Consider the following 20,588-nt stretch of genomic DNA (forward strand, 5'->3'; position numbering starts at 1 on the left):
GGAAAGAAATGCCTTCGCATCCTCTCAACTTGGATGACATGGCGTGTAGTTCCAACTATGAAAAAAAAAAAAAAAAAAAAAAAAATTGTGTGGCTTTGGTCCATATGAAGCTCCTAGTATTTTCTTCTCCTGCCCCTCTATAGGGCGGCCGGGTAGCTCAGTTGGTAAAGCAGCTGGCTACGGACTGAAAGGTCTGGGGTTCGATCCCAGGTGGTGACAGGATTGTTTTTTTGTTGCCAAACTTTCAGAACGGCCCCGGGGTTCACTCAGCCTCCTATAAAATTGAGTACCGGGTCTTTCCCGGGGGTAAAAGGCGGTCAGAGCGTGGTGCCGAGGTCATGGAAAGCATGGGGCTCTACCTCCATGCCCCCCAAATGCCTTCATGGCATGTTACGAGGATACCTTTTTACCTTTTACCCCTTTATAACTCATCTTGCTGAAAGATCTATTATGAATTTTGAATAATAGAATGTCTAAAGAAACACAAAATATTCAAAATAGTGTTTTTCGTCATTTATTTCACAAATTAATTGTGATTTGAACCCGGGACTCCGATGCATATAGTAAGCCACATGAAATGAGTTGTGGGCTCGCGTGTTCGACCCACCTGCATTGTACAATTGTCGCTGAGGTTACTTTTATGAGGCAGATAATTATGAGTGTCAATAACATTGCTCGTACTAGGCTGTGTCATTATCATGGAGCTATTATACCAGTCATTATGCATAATAAAACAGGATGTGCTTGTATCTAAATTGCACAGGTAGCGAAGACTGACAATAAACAAAGGTCATGGCATTAAAATGATGACAACTGTATAAGTTAAACATGAGAATTGATTTAGATAACACCGCGCACATGCTCGTGTGATTTATGGTATTTACACCTCCCCCTTTCAATTAGGAACAATTCATAACAACTGGCTATAACATCTGCTGTGTTGTTTTGAAGCGTGTGAGATTCCTCCGACTCTTGTTCATTTAATCATCTTTATGTGGCTACATGAAGGCCACTTCTGACAGAACATAAAACCGACATTTCATGAACGCCAGGCAGATTCCAAGCAAAACAGAGCTATGGCTCACCAGGAGAGAGGCTCACAGAGCAAAATCAACCGTGAAATTAATAAGATTACCGTAAGTTACTATAACAAAGTTAGTCATACCCTATAGCTTACACTACAGTTTTTCTACTTAAAAACCTAGTGGAGTCTGCTCGATACCCGGTAGAGCAGCCGTGGCGAAAAGGCCATTGTGCGCCGAGCCACTGTGTAAGCTGCAACGTGCATAGCACCTATGGAGGGAGGCGACAACCGAAGGGGAAGTTGTTTAGGACGTGTAACGAAGAAAGAAATGAACAAGAAAACATAGGACACATTATCACAACCTAAAATTAACTGTCTTCGGAATGTCTCTGCGACAAAATTTCAAAATCAGGAATTATGTCACTTACTGCCAATCGTAGTTGATCACGAAGGTATTTGTCTGTCAGTCGTGATCTAAATTTCATTTTTACTATTTTCATTGTTGAAAATAATTTTTCACAAACGTAAGTTACAGCGAACATGGCTTCAACAGAGCAAGCGAAAGAACGAAGCTTCAAATATTTATTTTCTTTCCAAAGATTTGAAAAGTTCAATATCTGTCAAGTCCTTACATCTAGCTTTCATTTAACGTCACATTGTAAATCTGTGAGTTTAAATTGAAAATCTAACCGCATTATTGATACATCTGCTGTAAAAGAATCGACGTACAGAGATGATAATGATAATAATAATTATAATAATAATGATAATAATAATAATAATAATAATAACACTTAACCTTTTAATGTTTCATCAGTAACATGTAGTAACTTATAATGCCGTTTTATGTTATACAACCGTTTTCCTAGTAATATTTGTGAACAAATCATACATTTAATATTTTCATCATATTGTAAACAAAAGAATGCATCCTCCCATCCTACTTGAAACTTTCGTTTTTTATAGAGGTACATGGTTTCGAGAGAGATATTGCGACGATACGCCACTCGCAGGTCCGAGACAAATACAAATAGAACGGAGTTTGACTCCAGTGAGTGAGAGGGTGGGGGATGTACAGTAGGTAGGAAGCGAGAGAAAAGCACTGCGAGCCACAATGTGCTCGTGAGTCGCATTTTCGCCGCGGCTGCGGTAGAGGAAAGAAAATATCATCCTCCCATAGAAACTGGGCTTTCTATTTGTCTTGTATTTGTTCTCTGCGTCTTTTAAGGACTTTTGGTACAGTCTTCCAGATGTAGGGTATCCTTTAGCGTACCATACACCAGAAGGAATTGAATTTTCTCCGAAACTATAGCAGATAGGCTCTGCTGAGTTCCTTGATAGCACAGTATGTAACCAGATCTACTTCCTTTCAATTGAAAATAATTAAATACTAGAGTGAATATTTTTATTTATTTTTATTTTTCCTTTTGTTTTTTCGTCTGATATCCATTTTCTCATAAACTATTTTTCAGAATTTAATGAGCATTGTATACACATTGTCTGTTGGTAGTTTGGCAATGTTTTTTTTTAATCTTATGTCAAAAAAGCTTTAATCTACAATGTAAAAATTATTTACTTACTTATGGCTTTTAAGGAACACGGTGTCCATTGCCGTCTTCACATAAGTCCGTCATCAGTCCCTATCCTAAGTAAGTTTAATCCAATGTCTACTATCGTACCCCAACTCCCTCAAATATATTTTTATATTATCCGCCCACCTACGTCTCGGCCTCACCAAAGCTCTTTTTCCCTCAAGCCTCCCAATTAACACTCTATAAACACATTTTTGGATTTGTCCATACGTGCTATATGTCCTGCCCTTCTCGAACGTCTGGAATTAATGTTCCTATTTATGTCAGGTGAAGAATAAAATGCATGTAGTTCTGCGTTATGTAACTTTCTCCATTCTCCTGTAACTTTATTCCTCCTAGTTCCAAATATTTTCCTAAGCAACGTATTCTCAAATACTCTTGACCTCTGTTCCTCTCTCAAAGTGAGAGTCCAAGTTTCACGACCATACAGAACAATCGGTAATATAATTGTTCTATAAAGTCTAACGTTCAGCTTTTTTCGAAGGAGACGATCACAAAAGCTTCTCAACCGAATAATAACAGGCATTTCCCTTATTTATTTTACGTTTAATTTCCTCCCGAGCGCCATTTATATTTGTTGCTGTTGCTCCAAGATATTTGAATTTTTCCACGTTTTCAAAGAATAAATTTCCAATTTTTAAATTACATTTCGTACTATGTTCTGGTCAAAAGATATAATCATATACTTTGTCTTTTCCGGATTTACTTTGAAACATATCTTTTTACTTGCTTCATTTAAAATTCCCGTGTTTTTCCTAATATTTTGTGGTTTTTCTCCGAACATATTCACGTCATCCGCACAGACAAGCAGTTGATGTCGTTCAAATTCGTCATCTGTATTGTATGGGAGTGAAACTTGGACGAGAAAGAAAAAAAAATATATATCGAGGATCCAAGTAGCAGAAATGCTGTTCCTAAGATCAGTGAAAGGATCTACTAGAGAAAAGAGAATAAAAATGTTTATATAAGAAAACAATGAACTATAATAGATTCACTAATAAAAAAAAGTTATAAAAATAACTGGTGAAACAATGTTCAAAGAATGAATGAAAACAGAGAATTGCAAAGAAAGCTCTCAATTATCGGCCAAAGGGACGAAGAAGTTTGGGAAGAGGAGGAAGAGAAGTAGTTATTTTACGACGCTCTATCAACATCTTAGGTTATTTAGTGTCTGAATGAGAATGAAGGTGATAATACCGGTGAAGAGAGTCCGCGGTCCAGCACCGAAAGTTACCCAGCATTTGCAAAAATTGTCCACACCTGTGGAGTAATGGTCAACGCGTCTGGCCGCGAAACCAGGTGGCCCGGGTTCGAATCCCGGTCGGGGCAAGTTACCCGGTTGAGGTTTTTCCGGGGTTTTCCCTCAACCCAATACGAGCAAATGCTGGGTAACTTTCGGTGCTGGACCCCGGACTCATTTCACCGGCATCATCACCTTCATTTCATTCAGACGCTAAATAACCTAGATGTTGATACAGCGTCGTAAAATAACCCAATAAATTAAAATTTGCTAAAATTGGGTTGAGGGAAAACCCCGGAAAACCTCAACAAGGTAACTTGATCGGGATTCGAACCCGGGCCACCTGGTTTTTCGGCCAGACGCGCTAACCGCTACTCCACAGGTGTGGACGTTTGGGAAGACTCCGGAAAAGAAGGCTGGATGAGACAAACAGGCTACTAGCTTAATCGTATCAGATGACGACGACGATGACGATAATAGCTATAATAGTTATGCCTATTCTCAGTGGGATAGGCATATTGAAGGATAAAATAATTTGGAAAATGAAATACGTTCGCTAGTGCTAAAGGTGAAAAATTCTTGAGAAGTAAGAGCACGGAACTTGGTGGAAACTGGGGCATAATTTGTACAGGAAGTGGTGGTAGACATTTTCAGAAAGATCAGCAGTCTGAAATCTGTACAGAGGGCAATATTCTTATAAGACGCTTTCTGCGCGATGCACGCGCTTGCCGGAAATGAAAGCAGGGAATCCTCGTCGTGTTCTCTTTATAGGCCAAGTAGTCCCGGCTTTAATTAACGTGCCCTGCTACCGGTGCTGCGATCCCTTGCGCTGCCGGAATATACGATGCAGAACAATTGCGCGGTACTATTCGCTGCTCCCTCTTTGCAAGCTAAGTTATCCTTCTTTACCCAAATGGCGTTTTAGTTTATTAAAGCAATATACAAAACTCTACATAACTACAATCAGATCTAAATTGAACGGAATTAAAGTTCTTTGAGGATACTAATTTTTTAATTTTCCTCTTTTTCTGTATGGAATTCAGAGAATTCGAAAAGTCACTATGCACTCCTATGACATCCAGAGCAACTTCCTTTGCAGTTGCTACAATTTCAAATTCACGACCACGTTGATCCCTGAAGGAAATTATATCGACTGTTTTCATGTGTGTTTAAAATGCTGTTTAATAGGACTCAAAGACACCGGCGTAGCTCAGTCGAATAAGGCGCTTGCCTGCCGATCCGAAGTTGCGCTCGGACGCGGGTTCGATTCCCGCTTGGGCTGATTACTTGCGAGGTTTTCCCCAACCGTAAGGGAAATGTCAGATAATCTCTGGCGAATCCTCTGCCTCATGTCTCCAAATACCACCTCGCTATCACCACTCTCATCGACGTTAAATAACCTCTTAGTTGATAGAGCGTCGTTAAATAACCAAACAAAAAAATAGGACTGAACTGTGACTAATTCGTCAGGCTAGTATCTCTGTCCAAAAAGGGCGGAATTGGATTGTTTTGAACCCTTTGTAGTTTATATATCATGAAGTGAATGTAGAGCAGAATACGAGTATTATAAGGTACTTCCTCCGCTTGGTTTACGTTTCTATCATGACATGCATCAATGCTCAATTTTAATATCATAACACAGTATTTAAAACATTATGAAAAATATTTAAAATTCAACGATGTTGAATATTTATTTGACTGTACTGTACATTATACAAGGTGGGCCACAGAAACGACGGATTTTTAATTAGTGAAATGAAAATTTAGATATTGTAGCCTATAAATAAAATTATTGTTTACATCCTAAGTTTCAACGAACGATGACGTAATTTACGTCGACTGAGTGACCCCACACTCCTGAAGCTGTTTATAATCGCGAACACTCGGCTTAGGATTAAATCACGCGAAACTTTGTTGCCTTTTTCGGTTATTCATGCGACTAATTATGTTAAAACTGTCCACTAAATTTAACATTCTACACTGAACTTGCCTACCAAGAAATTTGCGGCAAAATTTTCGCCTTGTTTTACCACACGATTGCTTATTCTTTATGTACGTTTTGAACATATACACTCGTTCACGCAGTGAATATGTAACCATTGCACAACACAAACTGCAAACCCAGCTTTCTCCAATCTTTCCTACTTTCTGCCTTCTTTTTCGTTTCCACATATGATCCATAAGATATATCTTAATTTCGTCTATGATCTGATATCTTCTTCTATCCCGAACTCTTCTCCTGTTCACCATTCCTTCCAGTGCATCCTTCAGTAGGCATATGACTTCTCAGCCAGTGATCCAACCAATTCCTTTTCCTCTTCCTGATCAGTTTGAGTATCATTCTTTCTTCACCGACTCTTTCCAACACAGCTTCATTTCTTATTCTGGCTGTCCACTTCAAACGTTCCAGTCTTCTCCAAATCCACATTTCAAATGCTTCTATTCGCTTCTCTTCACTTCGTCGTAATGCCCATGTTTCTGCTCCATACAATGCCACACTACATACAAAGCACTTCACTAGTCTCTTCCTTATTTATTCTTCCAGAAGTCCGTAGAAAATGCTCTTTTTTCGATTAAAAGCTTCCTTGGCCATTGCTATCCTCCTTTTGACTTCCTGGCAGCAGCTCATGTTACTGCTTATAGTATACCCCAAGTATTTGAAGCTGTCCACTTGCTGTACTGTCTCATTTAGACTTCGCAAGTTTATCTTCTGTATTTTTCTTCCTATGAACATGCCCTTCGTTTAATTTGCATTTATCTTCATTCCATATTGCTCACAGCTGTTAAAATTGTATATACTGCAATTAATTTATGTCTGTACCCGCCGGCAAAACAGGACACCGCGCAACGACAACAAAATATTATGAACAATTATCCTGCTGCCCACTAACAGTATGTCAACGTTCGCTGAGACTCTGTATTGTATTAGAGGTTTTTATGGTTTTATTAGCAAATTTTATTGTCATTTTATTTGTAAAGTAGTCTTAATAATAATCAATACTACTTGAGATTTTAAGTTTCTGTAAGTAAATTTAATCTCAATTACGTTGCTCGCAGAAGTTTATCGTTAGCCTAAACAACTAATAAATATGCTGATAACGAAGACGAGTGGAGATTATGCTGAAGGCAGTTATAATGGTAATGAGGCTAATGACTGTAATACGATGGTAACAATGAAAACTGCAATATATTTGATGACAATAATTTAAGGGTTCAGAATCATAGTGGGCCAAGCGCCATTTACTGAAATCGTAGAAAACAAGGCTAAAAATGAAGTTATTATCATAATTCAATGGAAACATATAGCAAGCAATATAAAGTATACACATTAAAGCTAAATGATATGTCAATCTTCATTAAACTATGGTATTGACTTAGCTTTAACCCTTGCTTTCTCAGTTTTTAATAAATGGCGCTTGGCCCACTATGGCTCTGAACCCTTCAATTATGGCAATGAAGATAGTGATGGTTATTATAGTGTAAGATAAGGTAATGACGGTGAATATGTTGATAATAATAATAATAATAATAATAATAATAATAATATTGGTAACAACGATGAAAGCAGGTTGATAGCATTATGGGTAATGACAATGATGATAATGAAAATTCTGGCGATAATTATGATGGTACTGACGAAGTTGGACATGTTGACAGTGATGGTGACGATGTGATGATAATCGACGTAGTATGAAGGCATAGCTCCAAGTAGGGACGGTTTCATATTCGTATATCTCGTTGCAAGATTCCATATGAAAACCAGCAGCGTTTAAGCACTCACTCGTGTTGGAGAGCTGTAAGCTGTTGGACAGTGATTGAATTACAAGCGAGCAGCTGCCTCGGCCAGTAATTGCATTATACACAGCAGACTCTCTTGCATGTTGGCGCGGCATTTCAAGAACTGAATTCGCTGTTATCTCTTCCAATGGACCCTCGACACCGGGTGTTATTGCATTTGCTCCTGATTCATATGTATCTGCATTGGAATTCTAATTCAGCCGCGTGTGTGAATGTGACTATTCTTGATTGAGAAGCTTCAATAATACATTCCGGAAATTCGCGTTTTATGTTGAAACAAATCGTACAAATCAAGATTAATATAGGTAGAAAATGACATTTCAAGATATTAAAATATTATTAAAGTATTTATGAGGGATATATGAACATCTCTTCACTGTACCGAGTAACTGGACGTATAGAAAAACGTCCTCGGTGGTCTAGTGGCAACTATTCTATCCGCTAGATTCGAAGCTCATGGATGTAAATCAGGTTAAGGACGATGGATTTTAGACTGCGATAAAATCCTTTCTCGTAAAGGAAAGTAAAGCTGTGCGTCCTGTGTTGTAGATTTCATGACGACTTCTTCCGATTCCCAGTCGCCATTACTCCGTCTGCCCAGAGATCTTATTCCAGTACTCTTTCTCAGACATCCTTATCTATTCCTTCCCTCCAGCTTCTTCGTAATCATCCTCTCCTCATTCCAACTGGTGCCCACTGTAATACTTGTTTCGCCAGCCTCTCTTCTGCCATTCCTTGGACGTATCCATACCATTTTAGTGTCATTCATTCATAGTTTTCTGCCCAAGCAAAGGTCTGCCACTGTAAACCCAGCACTCTCCAGTCTACCTTATTTCCCGCTTTCCTCTTAGCAGTTGAGAACCGGAAACACAGTTTGCTACCCCTTTCTACGACTGGAGTTCGATGATACTGATGTAAAATACAAACAAATCACTTTATTAGGTACAGGAGGGAAGAAAAGTACAATTCATCCATTTACGTAAAGTAGGAAATATCGCGATTTTGAATTTGATAATTTTCATTAGGGTCCCGCGCCGTGGCGTCGTGGTCTAAGGCATCCTGCCTAGGACTCGCGTTACGGAATGCGCGCTGGTTCGAGTCCTCATGGGGAAAGAAATTTTCTCATGAAATTTCGGCCAGTATTTGGGACCGGTGCCCACCCAGCATCGTGATGTACTTGTGGGGCTACGATAGGTAGCGAAGTCCGGTTGCAAATATCAACTAACCACAAGACACCTCCATTCTAGTTGGATGATCGTCCACCTCTGCTTCGGCATATGGACGTGAGGCCAGCAGCCGGCTGGTCGGTCTAGGCCCTTCACGGGCTGTAGCGCCACGGATTATTAATTTTCATTAGGTTTTTCTTTAATCAAAATACAGTACAGTATTAACAATAAGTGTTTTTATTCATGAACTGAGCTATCCATTCGGACCATTGGCGTATGCTGAATCTGGAGTATGGGTGTTCTGTTAAAATATATAATTGGTCTATAGTCGCACGAGTTTCGTAGAAATGTCAAATTCATTAACTACTCGTGCTACGTGAGTAAATAAACCATCTTCTGTTCTATCAGCACTAACATCTACAAAGCCCAAGAATCTTTCATAGACATAGCGGAGAACTGTAGATAGTTGAGATTTGTTCTCAACGTATCAGATGTTTCATCAAGTATTATAGCTACAAATGAAACTGAGTTAATTTTATTTGTCATTTCTTCTTTTTCTACATCAGTAATAGCTTTTATGGTATCATTTAATCAATGGAAAAATTCCTGGAAACACTGGAAGAATTCAGATGGTTTTCTAAAAGTAAACCATATTTTTTCTAACACATTAAAAAATTCTAAAAAATTTCATTTGTTCAAAGAACTGTTTCGTCATGTCCCCGTAGAGGAAGTTCCTGGTTAGCTAGAAGACAAATAGCGTCAATGATTCGTATTAATACATCTATATTTTTCTTTACCCCCTCGTTGTATTTATTGGTTTAAGTTCTTAGTAGATCATCAAGTAAAGTATCAACTCACTTGAATAATTTCAAGGGCAAAATTGCTCCAGGGCCGGGTATCGATGTCGGGACCCTTCGCTTAGCGCAGGAATGCTATTCCGACTGAGCTACCCCAGGAACCATACACGACACGTCACAATTATTCCCTTTATATCCACACAACTCATCCCCATTTAAGAAAACACTGAAAAAACCTCGCAGCACCGGCTTTTCCCACCTTGATCCAGACGGGTATCAAACCATATTTTCAAAGAGGTAACCACGGGCGAAATATTAACCTTCCATGGTGTAACACGGTTCACGTTAAAATAGAGAATTAGTACCTATAAGTGAAAACGACAAACGAAATCTCTCCAATATAATACTAAATTACAAAGTTCGAGGACACCGAGATATCGGACATTCTCTAGCTAGAGAGGATGACGTCTTTTGAAGTTGGGAAGAGGCTAAAAAACCTAAACCCATGAAGTGGATGATGGCATTTTATTGGCGTCCTCTGCTGTGACTGAAGTGGTAGCATATCCGGTTACAAATCCAGCAGCGAAACTGAATTCCACTTTCTGAAAGATAGTGGAGATTTACCTTCCTCCCATAGGGAATAGAGATATATCTCTCGAATATAGTTTGTAAATGTCGTGTACTTGTCTGGAAGAAGTAGGCCACCCGGCTCGTTCCCGTTGCACATATATTTAAAAATGAATGGAAATTATTAGTAAAATTACAAATACTTATAATCTATTTAATTACTTTAATTCAATAATCAAATGATATTTAAAATTAATATAAGGCTTAAAATTAACAGGCTATAACTGCTTAAAATGAGGGGTTATTTAAAATAGTTCCGTTTTTTCTTGTGTACCCTACTCTTCTGTAACGTTTGAATTCATTTTTGAGTTCCAATAAGTCAAGTATATTCAAATGAAAAAAACATTAAAAATGTTCACTGTTTTGACTTATTTTAATGTAAAATACTAAAATAGTTATTTTACAATTACATTATTAGTGTTAACGTTTTCTCCCAATTGTGGGCATCTTCAGATATAAAATTCGATATAGGTTAAACCACCCAGTTATTGGCACCTTGAGGACATTGGATGAGGAAATCTTCAATTTCTATGAAAATACTCTTTCCTGGAACTTAGAAAAACTCTCATAAATAGAGTAAGGACTGACAAATGCAATGGTAATATCAAATAATATTTTATTTCACAAAGTAATGCAACAATGTATTGTTAAATATTTAGGATCAAATATGCCAGTAATTGGCACCCTTTTGCCAGTACTTGTCAACGTTTTTGCTAGTTATTGGCACCCTCTGCAAAAAGGTTGCATTTTTATCTATAAGTCTCATTTCTTAGATATATTCCTACTAAGTTACATTATAATAATATGACATGTAATAATAATGAAATTATTGAAATTGTGAGGCTATTATTGAAATTGTAAGGCTATTATTGAAATGAAATTTCAGCTATTCTGGGTCAGAAAAAATTGCCTCATCCCCAGAAACATTATTACTCTCTGTAATTGGCAATGAAATAGATCTTCGTCGAAATCGTCCGAAATATGTTTTCTATGATGATCCGGTATGTATCGACTATGATATAGTCTCTTGCATGTGTTGCATTCATAGTCCTTTTTGGTTGAAGAAACAGCTCTTGTGCATTTGAAAAATATCCGAATATTTCGTTCCTCTGTGTACTGTGTGTACGCTCTGTTTTTTTGTGGTGTCCTTTTCTAATTCTTTGTTCACTTTTGAAATTTTTCGTCCGGATTCTGCTGATTTTTTTTTTCAGCTTTTTCTTTTGTCTTTCCAGTTTACGATTCTCTTTTTGTTAAAAATAATCTTCCTTTCGTTTCTCCTTCTGGCCATGCAGTTCCCTCCATTTCCCAGATGTTAGTACAAATGGTACTCTCTTTATCTTCCTCTTTCCCTTTGGTTTTGGTGTTTCCGGCCACAATTATATTTCACACATGTTTTATTTAGTGATCATAAATTAACAGATTAACTTATAATCTCATTTTGTTTCTCCTCAATGTGAGAGGTAGAATTTAGCTGAGGAACAGTTTCATTTACACATTGTTGATCATGATTAATTTCGTCACCAACAAGGGTGGAAGTTCTGTTATCATAAGCTTGGTCCTTATGACTTTTTACTGTTAGCTGCCTGTTATCACAAGTTTCGCCCTCAGTATTATTTACTGTTGGTCTGCTCGTCTCTGTAGTATTCATGCCCTGTGCATTTTTGCTCATCTGATAATGTTTACATGTCTGTAAAGAACGAAGAATTATTTCACGAGATCTTCATTTTCAACAGGGTTATGAATATTTTGAAATTTCTTAATTCTTTCATGGCCAAAAATCCTTACGAACTCATCATAAGGAAGATACTGCATCTGAGTACCTTATTCATTTGCAAACTAGTATCTTTATTTATTTTTCTCAAAGACTTTTTGTAGTCAATTGCATCAGGATTCCATTTATAGAGGCCTGAACACCTTTTTAACAGTGTTTTCAAGTTCCATATCTTCTAAAACATGTCGAAGAATGGGTGCAAAATCTTTTTTGCTTACTAGTTGTTCTAGATGCCTTCTTTTCCAGTCCATCACAGCGTTTTTCCAAATGCTTTTAATAGGTCTATAGGCTGAAACATCTGCAGGCTATATAATTCTAGTGGCATTGGGATATAAAGAGATTAGAATTATCTTCAGTTGTTTACATAGGTCACTGGCATGATAAGTCAGTAAGAATAACTGGAAGTGTGATTTTATTCTCAATGATGAATGGATAAAATACATTGGAAATGTATTCGAAGAATATTTCTGATTTCATCCATACACTTTGGAAATTCCTTATGGCACATTCGAAGATCCACCTAGGAAGACAGGAATGACATAGAAATATATTTTTGAAAATTTCCTTTTTAAAATTCTAAAAATTTAGCACGAAGAAAGTAATGATCAGAAACTAAATCCGAATGCTTTAATTAAAAATTTTCACAAATCCACAATATCAAAGACCTCGATGACTAAATTTATATAGGCCCAATTGCATTGATAACTCTCCTAACGAGAGTGCTTTCCTCTTCACTGTTAAGAACAGGAACTCGAAAACGAGATGTTTTTATAACGTTTTGATATATCGAAATTGACAAGTATCTCTAGGTACACGAAATCTTTTGGCTGCAGCTTTAAATGACATCCCATGCTTTATAGATCGCAGTGCTTCTTTTAAAGTCTCCTCACAGTAACTATGTCTTTTTGTGTGGTGCCATGTTGTCCACTGTGCGCTTTTATTTTCACATTAGAAACTAGCAGTAAGCTATTACTCAGTCTATGAATATAAAACATGTAGGTAAACATAGGCCTAACACCAGTTGTTGGCACAAAGTTTTCCAGTTATTGGCACCAGTGCCAATCATTCGATAGAGAAGTTGTTTTTTTAAAAATAGAGCTATTATTAGCATCCATAAGAAATGCAGGACTAATTTGAGAATATTTGATCTAAAAACAACGATTTCACTCATAAACCCGGTTATTGGCACTACATGCCAACAACTGGAAAATGCGAGTTTTGACACACCAATTATTGGCACCCCCCTTCTCGCACGTAAACTTGTAAGTTACACAAACCACAATATATCATACTTCTTAGGAGGCTAAGCTTAAGTTAAGCACCTATCCGGAAAATTTAAAAAAATTATTACAGTAATAGCTAATAAGGTACAAAGAATTCTCTGCTCTTAACTTACCGCTAAGAAATCACCAGAATAGAAGAGCTATTTCACAACATTTCCATCCGCAAGCGATATCCGCCAAACAATGAATAAGATATTTTAAAATTAAATTGCAGAAGAACAATGGAGTAACTGGCTAACGAAATTCGTAAGAAAGAGGTGTGCAAATTATTGCATTTCCTTAATATCGAAGCTTTAATTAAGGGGTGCCAAAAATAGGGCAGTTTACCTTATATGTGAAAAATAAGCAATACATATTAAATATTGACAAATATGAAGGCATGTCCAAGGTTAAAATAGTGAAAAATGATAAAAGTATCACAAGGCGAGCTTTAATATAGGCATCCAACAAGGAAAACTCAGTGCGCAGAAACCAGCGGGCGTGACTGTCTCGCGCAGATGACGTATGCTTCTGCTTCCAGCATGCTGTCACGCCTACTGCAGGAGAGTAAGAGGGGTATAGCATGCGCGCCGCGAGGAGTCCGAGCTGAGTTTTGCTTGTGGCATACCTATAGTAACCTCCGATTCCTCAACCCGTTGTAGTCGCTCAGTTGAGCAGCAGTACTGAAGCGTTTTCTTCACATACTCTTAAAATGGTTATGTGTTTAAGGTTACAGTAAAAGCTATCACAATTCAATTTCGTGGTAACTCTTGCCTATAATTTATTATAATAATCCGTGGCGCTACAGCCCGTGAAGGGCCTAGACCGACCAGCCGGCTGCTGGCCTCACGCCCACATGCCGAAGCAGAGGTGGATGATCATCCAACCAGAATGGAGGTATCGTGTGGTTAGCACGATGATCCCCCCAGCCGTTATAGCTGGTATTCGCAACCGGATTTCGCTACCTATCGTAGCTCCCCAAGTGCATCACGATGCTGGGTGGGCACCGGTCCCATACACTGGCCGAAATTTCATGAGAAAATTTCTTCCCCCATGAGGAATCGAACAAGCGCGCATTCCGAAACGCGAGTCCTAGGCGGGATGCCTTAGCCCGCGACACCACGGCGCGGGACTCTATAATTTATTACATCAAACAATTTATCTCTCTTGATACATGAGTAATCAAATTCACGAATTGCATGCCAGTCGGTATTTTCGTCTAGCGCCAATCACGACCATAAATCGATGTAGCAGACGTTTAAGACGACAACAGATTCCTCATTCAAGTTTGGTCTTTCAATCTGGAGACCGCAGGGGAACTGCCTGGTCTATATCTGTATTATTTGAGGAACGATATATCTACTCTAAGAATTTCACTCATTTTATCCCTCCGTCCCAAAAAGATCAGTATAAGCAATAGATCTTAAGACTGCAATAAGTTACGGAAAGAATTTAGACTGTCGCTCCGAGAATAAACCACAAAACCTGCTTATCAGAGAATTCAATTGTGTGCAGGTGTTTTCTCCAGTACCGACAATATGTAATCGTGAAGTTGAAATAGCGACTTTCAATAAGTCATTAAAGTGTTACAGTACCCTACCAATAAAACCATAAAAATAATTATTAAATCAGCTCTTTTCACGTTCAAAATCTGTATAGTCTTTCAATCATCTTGTATGTGAATCATTAATTACCTTGGCTATACGTCGGAACGTTTGAGCCTTTCCCTTTTATATCAAAAGGATAGAGTTAATTAAACAGCTCTGAAACCTTAATCAGTTTCAAAAGTTTACTCGCAATTAATGGTATTTTCTGCCACATATACGATACGGAGCAATTATATATTACTGAGTTAATTAATCGTATTTATACATTATATGTTAGACGGTATCTAGCCTAGATATTACTCGTAGAATATACGATTGTTATTTCCATTGTACATGTATTTTTAAGGATGCAAAAGAGGGATAAAGGCGGTAAATGAAGCACCCCTCAGAATTTCAGCTCAAGTAGGCTTTTTGTGCAACCGTGTTGGAATGAGTTACGTGCCGATTGTGCTGGCCGGTTTTGCTCCATCATTCTTCGCACTACGCATTCCTCTCTAGTCATCAAATCCATGTACTGTACCTCTACTGATGGTCTGTCATCCCTCACAGAACAACGTGAGTCGTAATGTCCCGTAAGACAAGAAAGAACTTTGGAGAATCCCATGCTTCTCATTCAGGTCTATAAGTCGTAGAGAATCCACCAACGCTGCCAGTTTAGACAAACCGCGAAGAATATCCACTATGCCTGACGATCGATTCGATTCTATGTCACTTAAACACAAGTGATACCCTACTTCCGAGATGAACATGGTAATGAAAGGTAAATTGCGGAGTATGTTGTTGAAATGAAGAGGGAAAAGCAGGAGAAGCTCGAGTAAAACCTTCATTAACTTGACGTTGTCCTCCACAAATATAACTCCATCTTCGACAAAATTTTAAGCCGGAACTGCTCGAGCCCGATGACGTTGTAAGCCAACACTCTACTGACTCAAATACTAATGTGGCTAAAGACACAGTACTTCATCAGTAAACTCATCATAATCCTGAACATTGGCGATAAATATGTACACAAAAACAAAATGAAATCAGACAATGAAAATAATGTTTAAATTTCGTTGATTAATCGAACCGATTAACTCTCTTCTTCATATCTATTTTCTTATTTGCTTAGACGGTCATTTATTTAAATCAATTTTGAAAACTTATCGTATAGTGTACTTTATTTGTGGACTCGTTGTCTTTTGTCAACCGAAAGTAGCTGGAAGTTTCCAGTTGGAAAAGGATTAATTATTATCCGAGTAACAATACACTTCGGAATGTTTCGTCCACATTCTCCTAACTTTATTCATTAGTTATTTATGGAACTGTCAAAGCTCAGCTTTCGGTTGCTCTAGATTATTGCTTCACTCTAAAAAAAATTGTGCATGATTGTTGGTTATTTTCAGAGGTCAGTGTACTTGTGAATTTAATTTATTACGAATATAGCTTGTGAACAGTTGCGTGGAAAAGTTGGTAAAAGTTTCAGATTTAAATTAACCGATTGTGGAAAGATGACAGACAGAAAAATAATGTTTTGAAAGAAAATATATTTCAGTTATTGTGAAAACACTAGGGGTGCTATTCATAGACATTTCGTTAACCCGCGCTACGAGCGTGCTAAATTAGCCCCGGCTATCGACTGATTACTTGTACAGGATTCATATCATATCATATCGCTAACACTGGTTTATGAATATGAAAAACGTTAGTTCGCTGATCATCCACCGGAAGCCCGCGCTAAGAATGTCTATGAATATGGCCCCAATAGTCTCCAATATCATCATAAACATAATCACCCTTGTGACATGTTTCACTGGAACAGAGAGATGTGACTATAATTAAGTGTAAACTGGAAACATTTGTTCTTTCTGAACTGTTTATATTATCATTGTCAATTGTTTCTTAATAATCATTATTTACGATAAATCTATACTAATAATAAATCTGTAGCCGAAATTTTTCTGGTAATTTTCGATTTTCCAAAAATAATTGGTCCCAACATATATAATTAACCACCCTGAAACCTAAAATCGCTTTTTTGAAATTTTTGTTTGTATGTCTGTCTGTCTGTCTGTCTGTATGTTTGTTACCTTTTCACGCGATAATAGCTGAACGGATTTCGATGAAAATTGGAATATAAATTAAGTTCGTTGTAACTTAGATTTTAGGCTATATGGCATTCAAAATATATTGTTTAAAAAGGGGGTTATAAGGAGGCCTGAATTAAATAAATCGAAATATCTCGCTTATTATTGATTTTTGTGAAACATGTTACATAACAAAAGTTTCTTTAAGAATAATTTGCGATAAGTTTTATTCCATGAAAAATTTTGATATGACTGATATTTAATGAGATAAATGAATTTTAAAATTAAAATAACTGCCATCTAAGGCCGTGTAATGAATTAAAAAACAAATGACTTCGTCTATAAGGGGCCTTGGACAGCAACAATCGAAAGATATGAAAGATAGCCTACAGAGAATGTTTCTGTGTTTGTATGAAGTAATATCGGAAGCTAAATTAGCCGATTTGTATAATTAATTATTATTTCACCATTGGAAAGTGTAGTTTCTTTATATGGACATAATGCTATAATGTTATTACAGTAACTTCTGATATAATATAATATAATATAATATAATATAATATAATATAATATAATATAATATAATATAATATAATTTAAGTAATTTGAAGGATTCACAACCATAGTGTGCCAAGCGCCATTTACTGAATACGTAGAAAACAAGGGTTAAAATTAAGTTATTACCATAATTCAATGGAAACCTATAACAAGTAAAATAAAATATACACATGAAATCTAAATGATGTCAATCTTCATTAAACTATGGTTGCATGTAATAAAAATTAAGAAACAGGTTAAAGGAATTGTCATTGCACCAAATGAGTGTCTCTGGACCAAAATGATCGCATTTTAATTATTTGGATGCAATTTAAATTAAGTAACATATTAAACGATTTATCCTTCTATCAAACACGAATGTTCCCTGGATCAAACGTCTTATTTTAATTATGTAATTACTTTATATTTATTTCTAACGGGTGCAGCGGAGCGCACAGGTACGGCTAGTACATTAGTAAAATTACAAATATTTGTAAAAACTAGTGTTGTGGGATTTAATCGATTAATATTCCTCTTTCGGAAATTGCTTACTTAAAAACACAATAGTACTGTTATTTTCTAACTGCAAAGCAGGTAGCGTAGGGAAAATCGTTCCACAAACACTTCAGAAAGAGATGGAGATACGAGGACAGTGATCTAGTCTACCTCTATTGAAAGTGGAAACACAACGCGAAACCTTTATTAAGTTTCATGGTTTTTCAAGAAACTTCATCTTATTATCAGCTCATCTTCCTAGCATATGAAATACATACTTTTCTAGGATTCGTCCCCCTGATCCCTTATAAAATAGCCATGTCTACACTGTGTGCAAGTGAGAGCGTAACTATCTTCTTCTCTTTGTAAAATCTGGTAATTCGATTACAATAGGGGCCAGTCTTCTGTTTCGATCGCTGTACTTTTGCAGGTGCAGTTTCTGTACTGAGTTTGTATATGAAGGTTGTGTGTTTAGTTTGATAAAGAAAAAAAATAATCAGTTTTCTGTGGTTTCTGAAAGGTGTAAACTGCATTATGTCATATGAGAATTTGAGAGGTAAACTCGGTGAAACGTTTGGATTTAAATTGAATGATCGTGAAGAAGTATTTGACAGAAAAAGGTTTTTTTGTGTTTTGTGGTGAAGGAAACATGGTTACTAAACGTTGAGCGGCACTTAATTCGGAGCATGTGAATGCAATCACATTTTTAAAATCATGGATGAAGCACTATTAACTAGGTGAGTCTTCATACTTTTTGTTATTTTATGTTTGTCTAAAAAATTCCCGGAGAAATTGATACAAATTATAAGCCTCATAATAAATATGTTAATAAATAACTAAAATAGTTTTGTAATATTCGTATAACGATACAATATGTACAGATATAAAACAATAATTTAATACTTATACTTATCACCGAACACAAGTTAAATTTAATAATCATTGTGTATTACAGTATATTGAAACATTTTTTCAAATCGATCAAAACTGGAATAATCTATTGATTAATCGATTAAATTAAAATAGTTAGTCGATTAAATATTTTGATCGATTAACAGCACTAGGAAAACGGATCTTTTTCTTTGTATAATATGGAATTATTAAAAAAATAATATTAGGGGCTTATGTTGGAAGTTACAAACACTGATTAAATTCGATTAAAATTAGATTAATCTGTCTATTAATAGATTAAATGCACTTGGTTAACCAACGAAAATTTTCAGTGGACGGAGGGCTGTACTATTTTGTAATTCTATCCAACATAAAAAACACACGATTCACTTCACTCAGACATAAATAAATCCTTGTCTACATGATCATTACGAGACTGCAGTTGAAGGTTACATCACCTCTTTTATCTAAATAATGAAGATGGATTTCTTGATCTGATTGCAACGCGTTAATTATTTGCTATTAACAAGTGGAATTCGATGCAGCAGCAGTCTTCAACATGACAGTTCGTGTGATGTTTAAATTGCCATTTAAACTGTAACTTAATTACACATACGAAACCCGTCGATTTCAAGGTTTTTGACACTAATTAATTCTCCCTCGTATCCACGAAATATCATTCAAAGCAGATTACATAACTGAGAGTGAAATTAATACAACTAAGACTACTATGAGAACTGTACATCGCTCAATTTCATACTGGGAGGGAAATTAAGATTGAAACTGTTTTCACGACAATTATTTCAGGGATGGAACGAATTTAATGAATAGTAGTAGTATTATATTTAGGCTAGATATATTTCATAATTATGATTAGTTACATACAGGGTGTTAAATTAGTTCGTTTACAATAGTTCAGAGATGATGGAGAAATAATGGAAAATATTTTCCATTATATGAGATCAGGCTTATCATGCCGAGAGGTGCACCGTTTTTCCGTTAGTGGCATGAGAATATATTTAAACTGTCTGCCATTTATCTGACCACAGGAATGACTAGGCCTATGTGTATCATTGATGTTCTGGTATTCCTACAAATGCCAGATGTTTCGCGAATAATTGAGTCATTCAGATCAAAAGTGGTGTAAGACAGAAATGGGTAATGAGGATTAAAGTAAACATTCTGTAAAATACAGCGCAAAGTAGCAATTAATATTCAATTTATTTAAACTATCAGTAGTCAGTGGATAGCAAGAAGGCCATATTAATTGCTACTTTGCGCTTTATTTTACATAATTTTTACTTTAAATCTCATTATCCAACTTTGACTTAGGGTAGAACTGGGTCAGTTGAACACTTTGGTACTCAAGATTAATTTTAGAGTTAGGAAGTAATAATGCACCCTGAAACTATTGGTGATGTGGTTTCTCATATATCTGTGTGTAGATTTGTAATGAAATTATTACAAGAAATTACACAGTTTTCCGGAGTTTAATCAAAATCTGTATTAGTGTAAAAGTGTCCAAAAGACCCTTTAGTGGGATCTGTTGGACAGAACTTTTTTGACACATTCCTGTGCATAATGTCATATAATTAAACAGATTATCAGTACAGAATGATACAGAATAACTCTTTTTGACATGTCGTTGTCACACTAGACACTTCTTACAAGTGAGGCGCTTCTTCCCTCTTCCGCCAGCACATGATTCATGGTAC

The 20,588-nt window shown here is 36.6% G+C and overlaps 1 protein-coding gene across 1 annotated transcript in view; it reads right to left on the bottom strand.

Annotated features, from left to right (window-relative positions):
- Nucleotides 1–20,588, bottom strand: part of LOC138711632 (myosin light chain kinase, smooth muscle-like) — a 143,231-nt gene that overhangs the window by 120,733 nt on the left and 1,910 nt on the right. Inside the window, exon 4 of the mRNA XM_069842763.1 lies at nt 7,638–7,845. Within this exon, the coding sequence (XP_069698864.1) occupies nt 7,638–7,845 (208 nt within the window). The remainder of the gene's footprint in view (nt 1–7,637; nt 7,846–20,588) is intronic.

Source organism: Periplaneta americana, chromosome 13 (genome assembly GCF_040183065.1).
Source record: "Periplaneta americana isolate PAMFEO1 chromosome 13, P.americana_PAMFEO1_priV1, whole genome shotgun sequence".
In the NCBI taxonomy this organism is placed as follows: Eukaryota; Metazoa; Arthropoda; class Insecta; order Blattodea; family Blattidae; genus Periplaneta; species Periplaneta americana.